The 6,943-nt window shown below is 35.2% G+C and overlaps 1 protein-coding gene across 1 annotated transcript; it reads right to left on the bottom strand.

The window, feature by feature from the left end:
• Window positions 1-1,556: 1,556 nt before the first annotated feature.
• LOC113048909 (glycolipid transfer protein-like) lies at window positions 1,557-6,113 on the bottom strand. The gene is made up of 5 exons (XM_026210875.1): window positions 5,862-6,113; window positions 3,337-3,395; window positions 3,105-3,238; window positions 1,958-2,108; window positions 1,557-1,822 (listed from the first exon to the last, which is right to left on the bottom strand). The coding sequence occupies exons 1-5, from the start codon at window positions 5,962-5,964 to the stop codon at window positions 1,640-1,642; spliced, it is 630 nt and encodes a 209-aa protein (XP_026066660.1). The 5' UTR covers window positions 5,965-6,113; the 3' UTR covers window positions 1,557-1,639.
• Between the last annotated feature and the right edge of the window lie 830 nt (window positions 6,114-6,943).

Here is a 6,943-nt window from a genome sequence, read left to right as displayed (position 1 = left end):
ATGGCTACAATTGGCCAGCTCATATTTGTTTTCAATATTAGTGACTTTATAAAGACAATATAACTTATTAAACACTATTATCAAAATTAATAATTTACAGTATCCTTTTTACTTCCCGCTTCATTGAATTCAGTTCAGATTCATGTGTTTATTGTTACTAAAAGTAGTGTTAATACATGTACTGTATGGATACTTTAAACATCTTTAACGAATGTTGATTAACACTTCAGATAACCTCAAAATGCATGTGCAATGTATTTCTCTAAAAAAAAAAAAAAACTACATTTCCACAGACTTTTATTAATTTATAAGTAGCTCTTATTTGTTATGTTCATGTATTTTTGAATTCAGAGATGGATTTCAAGCACACAGTTATATGATGGCTTAATATGCATTTACATATAGAGGAAAAGTATGGTTATACTTGAGGAATACAATTATAAACATCTTTTTAGCACAGCCAAAAAAAACTACTTACTTAAGGTTTTAATTTTAATAATATTTTAAAGAGACTACACATAACTATGATCATTGTAAGACACATTGAGCTAAAAAAAAAAAAAACAGTGAAACAGCAAAACATTACTACTCATTTTTTAGATATTTAATCTTTAAGACAAAATCAATTAGTTTTATTGGTCAACTCCAGATCTTCAGAATGCACAGTATGTTGTACTATGAAATGCATTAGTGTCGATGTATAGTGGATAATCTGGGACACAGCTAAGATGTGGTTCATAAGCAAATGCATAAAACCAAGCACAAGGCAGCTGGAATAAAGAACAAATCATTTCCATAAATTAACATTTATTTATGAAAAGCAGTTTGTTTGAATGAAATTAACCTTTGGGAATGACAAATTAAAACCTACAAATCAACAATACTCATCCATTACATTACATTACATACAGAAAAACATCAGACCAATTACGGCTCTGAAGATTCAGTCATCCATATAATAAGAGTCCTAAGAAGCCTTGTAGAAATAAATTAATTAAAAGACACATTTTTAAAATGTCTATGACATTTTACTATTCACCGTTTCATCCACTCAATACAGTGGCTCAGTTGTCACTTCTGAGGAAGCGGTTTCTTTATATTTGTCACATTCAAGTATTTTTTCTCATAAAATACAGTAGAATCCAAAAGTAAAAACTTACAGCAGTACAATCAATGTCAGATATCTGGTTAGAGACTTTTGTTTTGGTATAATTAAAAAAAGTTAAATGAAAACCCTCATTTGCAGTATACAGCACATACAGAACCATTCCATACACATACTTAAAGTGCATGTATCAAACAGAAATGATTAGTAGTTAAAGTTATAAAACACTCACAAACTGCCTTTTTCAAGAACACTACTTTTCTAAAGAAAAGCCAAAGCATTCAAATGGTCAACACGAGCAGAACAAACAAGAACAGACATCCTCCCTTCCAAAACCAACAAGGTCTTCAGCAGCTTGGACCCTAATTGTCCCCCAAGAGGAAACACAACAGTATACTGCAGGAGATGCAGGATCCAGTAAGAGAGAAGACCGATCCGATGAGGAGACTGAGGACGTGTCTGCAGGGAGGCAACAGTGATCCAGTGGGACAGCAGTAGATGAGATCTGAAGTCTGCTCGTGTGTGAATGTGAGATCACACAGTGTAGTCCAGCTCGGCATTCTTCTTGGTGTACATTTCATAGATGGCATCAATAGTAGCTGTGAAGTTTACTAGGAACTGCCGCACTTTGTCCAAACATTCTTCCTCCTTGACCTCTTGCCCTTTAGAAAGAGCTTTGAGAAAATCAGATCTGTATGGAGCGGCATACAGTGCTGCCTGAAAAGAAATGAAGACAAGGCAACCTCATCAGGTTTTTCCAAACTTCTGCAGTCATCAGAAATGTTTACATTTCATTCATTTTACTTTCAGATTTTACTTTCAGATTTTAACTACTGAATATAAGACACTTACTTTAAAGATCTTCTGGACAAACCAGCCATGATACTTCTTCAATGCCATTTCATACGCTTTGGTGACGTTGACTCTGATGAGGTTAGGGTTGTTTTCATCTTTATCCCCATCCACTAGACTCTGGAGAAGAACCTGGATAAAGCGTAGCCCCCTAACAGAAAACAGAAGGGAAAATAGGTTTCAGTTAAAGGATAAATAAAAATTCACATTCACAACATCAACAAAAAAAAGCTTCACAGAATGTTCTGGGTGCTCGTTTTTGCAGAATGAAACTCAATAGGGAGAAGATGTTGTCAAGTTCCAAAAATGTCATAAATCTTAAACGTAGTTTGTTACTAAAGGACAAGTAAATGATAACCAAATTTACTGTTCCTTAAAGGAACAGTTCACTCAAAAGGAAAAATTTGCTGAAAATGCACTCATCCTCAGGCCATCAAAGATGTAGGTGAGTTTGTCTCTTCATCAGAACAAATCTGGAGAAATTGAGCACTACATGACTTGCTCACCAGTGGATGCTCTGCAGTGAATGGGTGCCGTCAGTACAAGATTCCAAACAGCTGATAAAAACATCACAATAATCAACAAGTAATCCTCAGGACTACAGTCCATCAGTTAGAATCTCACGAAGTAAGGAGTTGTGCGTTTGTAAGAAAAATCCATCATAAGCTACTGTAGCTTCTGGCCAAAACTGTTTTAGTCTATTTAAATAACTTTTTCACTGGATAAAACTATGTTTTGGATAGAGCAATGGTTTAAAGTCTAAAAGATAGATTTGTTTATTAGAAACACACAGCATTTCACTTCACAAGATATTAACTGATGGACTGAAGTCATGTGGGTTACTTGTGGATATTTTTATCACCTGTTTGGACTCTTATTCTGACGGCACCCATTCACTGCAGTGGCCTGAGCAACAGATGCAATGCTAAATCTCTCTGTCGCCATGACGAAACAAACTCATCTCCATCTTGGATGGCCTGAGGGTGAGCAACTTTAATTTTTACTTTAACTTATTTCTTTAACAAAGACAGTTACAGGAAGTCTCAAGGTCCATGTTTTCGTTATGTAGCTTTACATTTTGAAAGCAGCTGTTTTTTTTTACTTTCACTTCTCTAACATGAAAAAAACATTTCAAACCCAGCCTTGCCTTTTCAGCCACATGAGGGCAAGTGTTGCTCCTACTTTTGGCCACTCGGTTCCATGCATCTCCTTTTCTGCTTCCAAAATGTGCTGCAGGGTTTTAAACCTGGTAGGATTGCTGTCATACACGGCCTTGATTTTCTGTGTGAAAAAGCAGAGAGGTGGGTGGAGTTATGATTGTAAATGTTATACTGTTTGTTCAGTGCTTTCCAACTGTGAATGTCACGTGGTGAACTTACAGTGATGTTACCCGCGATATCAGCTTTGATTGGGGAAAAAATAGCAGAGCCGAGGCAATCTAAGAGTGAAAAAAAAAAATACATGCAAATATTTTAACACTTATGCAATTTGCACGTATTTGAAAGGTTGCCTGGCAATCTACTATACACATGAAAAGTAGATTATGCTATACACATGTGAGAATGCATCATTCTTTCACACAGCTATGAGGTAATCCTCTTTTTACATACCAAAATATTTGCAGGAATGTAGCAGACACACGGTAAAAGTACTACCACTTCTGATCCCTTAGAACTTAGAGTGAACTCTGACATTACCGCCTTAAAAAAAGAGCTATGAATAATTAAGTTTGCTTAGAGAGCATGACAGATTTCTGAAAGCACCCATGCGGTTCATTAAAGTTTCAGTACCACCCATTATCACGCTGTGAGACTTCAGTGTATTGCACGTCTGATAATGAAATAAACACCTGTGGAAATGGAAACACACTGAATCACTGATGTTTCCATCTCTGCAACCAGTAAATCCTGTATATGCTCTGTCAGTTTTTGTATTAGAGTTGGTTTGTTTATGATTTACTAAATGTTGTTTGCATGCACACACTGTCTGAAAATGTGGTCCTCTGTCCATTTGTTTGGTTACTCATGAACCGTGCAAACAGAGCAATTGCACCAAAGTTTGTTTGCCCCATTCAATCAAAAAGCCTGAATGAGAAAAGCCTTAGAAAGTGATATACAGTACGTGTTCCTCAAGTGAGAGTAGAATTTCCCAACATAAAAGTGATATGTTCAGCAGTGTAGAGTTCAAGCCAGCACAGCCCACTGGAAAGATCTGGGTCATCAGCATTTTGTACTATTAGCAAAAGGAGCATCTCTGGTTACAGATGACTCTAAACACGCACAAAGTCTGCTTACACTCCAGTTTTTTCACTGTGAATGAATGCCCTATAATTAGAAAACACACACACATTCACCCACATGTCTAACAATGGCAGCCCACCCTCCTGTTCTTTCTGGTGTTGGTACTCCACACAGGGCTTTTTGTGTTAAAGTGTGAACACTAAACAAGAGCTGGGAAGCTTAATTGTCTTTCTGTGGGAGTTAGGGACATCTACAACAACCAGTGTCCCCAGTCACCTTATGACATCACACAGTCATAAATACATCTCCAATCACAACCTGTCATACAAAGTTGTCTGTATCATTCATGTCATTCAGTTTAACTATGGGTTCACCTGCAGATTCTTATTGAACAAACAACAGGGTTCAAAAGTCACAAGTCTGAGATCACAAGTGAAAATTTTTTTTTCAAATGATTGTTATTTCTAATTAAATGTTGTTGTTTTTTTACATTCGATAATACTAAAATTTAATAAACATAATTTGAATAATTTATAAAAAAAAAAATAATACTAAATATCCCACAAAATTCTAAAATTGTTTTAAATAATATATCATGAGTGGTAACCACAAGATTGCCTTTTTTTTTTCATCAAGGTACATTTTATCAGTGACCTAAAATAAACCAGAATTGAAAATATTTCATATCCATTTTAGATTTAAAATTTCTTGAAAATCCTAAAATAGGTTTTATTATTATTATTAGATTTTAAATCTTGTGTTTTTTATGTGTTTCAAACTTGTTGACCACCACTTTATTTTGTTCTTCCTTCATCACATCCAGTTTGTTTTACAACCACAGCAAGAAAACCTTTTAGTGGCGGCTGGCAAGAGTACATCAAGAGCTAATGTGAACACCTCAGGCTTGGTGTTTCAAGTGGCAAATTCATTTTAAATGCATTCTTCATATTAATACCAAATGAGGTTTCGAACAAAGATGTTCTGATGGTCCATTCCACCAATGAACAGAGCAGGGCAACTCGACACCATGCTAATCAATTTCCTCAACTTCCAAAATCGAGGGCAATAGAATAAATTATGCATGCAATAGGTTTGTGGCCTTCTTTGTGAAAAGAAATTTGAGCCCAAAAAAAGATTAGTCCTCAAAAGCAAACAATGGCTTCTGCTTGACAGCAAGGCTTTGTCAGTCTTTCCTAACAACTTCTAGAGAACACTGAAGATCTTGATCAAGAGTGGAAAATCTCACCCCTAATCATAGAGACCCAGAAAATCTGTTAACATCAGACTACTGATTTCTGTAACAACATGTTTGTAATTATGTAATTGAATCAGTTTAAAACTCTTCTTCTATAAACATGCATGCACTGTTACTTTGTTTCACTTTGTTTACGAATTCAGTCATTTTGAAAATGACAATCTGAAGTGATCTATGAGGAAGGGAATCCAAACTAATAAACACTATATATTTTTTATCATTTCCATATTGAAATAGATAATAAAATAACTTTTTTACGACTTGAACAAGTTACACTGAACACTAAAAACGTTCAAACTTTAAAATATTGTCTTGAGGATCATTTGAAAGGCCGGGCGTTTCATGACAGCAGCTCAGAGTTCAGGCTCAAATCTGGGCTCAAACTATGAGAGATGACGGAAGAACCTACCGAAGAAAGGAGGAAGGTGAGACACCGCCTCGAGAAACGCCCGGGTTTCCACTTGTTTGTCGGCTGGAAGTTGCCGGAACTGGTGCTCCATTAGGAGAGCCATGATTGCCGAAAGTGGGCGAAAGTTATTTTTTTCCCTACAACATAAGACGAGGACAACACAGCAGTAATGAAAACAGAACCCGGAACTGACGCCGGACAGACAGACAGCGTTTACTATTCACTTCTCCTTCTAGCTGTCACATGCTCCGCCCCTTTATGCAAATATATGCATACTCATGAGGAAGAGCCAATCATATTGCACGGTCGGGGCCAAAGCCTTTGATATATAATTTTCTGTGCCCACGCTTCACAATGTAGTTCAAATGTAACCGCACAATAAAAAGCTAATTTAAGTAATTTCTCTTACAGAAAAAAAAAATAAAATATTTTTCCTTTATGCTGGAAGTATTTTTTTCACCTCCACCATTAATTTAGATTAATAAATATTAAATTTTAAAGTAAAATAAATTATGTTATTAAATTAAATAATTATAATTCAATAATTAAGGGAATCTACTTTGTCCAGTACCTCTTATTATTCTGTTATTACAAGTGGTCAAATTGTGAATAAATAAATTAATAAATTAATTAAAATAAAATAAATTAAGGGGGATGGTGGGGCAGGGGATCCTGTGATTACAAATTATTAAAAAAAATTTTTAAACATCTTATTTTTAAACATTTTTATTTTACAAAAAAAAAAAATATATAATAAAATAAACAAGGGAATCTAAAACTACACTGATCATATTATCATGTTATAGGCCTCTGCTCATGACTCTGTTATCACATGAAACACATCCACTGAGTTGGATTTTCCCAGGCTTATTACATTTCTGTGTTTTTCTCAGAAGCAGAAGTTGTGCTGACAGTGACCAGAAGATTACATCAAATATATATATTTCTGTATTCCCGTTTCCTCAAACAGCAAAAGAAAAACTCCACTAAGTGTTTTCACGAATTTCAAAAAAGAGGAAAAAATTGTGAGAGATTGATAATGGCCTTCGGAAGTGAGAAGGATGAACGAATTTACCATCACT

This window comes from Carassius auratus, chromosome 30 (assembly GCF_003368295.1).
Source record: "Carassius auratus strain Wakin chromosome 30, ASM336829v1, whole genome shotgun sequence".
Taxonomy (NCBI): Eukaryota; Metazoa; Chordata; class Actinopteri; order Cypriniformes; family Cyprinidae; genus Carassius; species Carassius auratus.
The sequence above is the reverse complement of the archived record's forward strand: the minus strand, read 5'-3'. Positions and strand labels throughout refer to the sequence as shown.

What these genes read in the sequence shown, in the direction of transcription:
- LOC113048909 (XM_026210875.1), bottom strand. Translation starts at nt 5,964, where the DNA reads ATGGCTCTCCTAATGGAGCACCAGTTCCGGCAACTTCCAGCCGACAAA. An exon ending in TCACCTTCCTCCTTTCTTCG is followed by an intron (nt 3,396 to 5,861) that starts GTAGGTTCTTCC and finishes TTTCACTCTTAG; the next exon opens with ATTGCCTCGGCTCTGCTATT. An exon ending in TTGTCCAGAAGATCTTTAAA is followed by an intron (nt 1,823 to 1,957) that starts GTAAGTGTCTTA and finishes ATTTCTTTTCAG; the next exon opens with GCAGCACTGTATGCCGCTCC.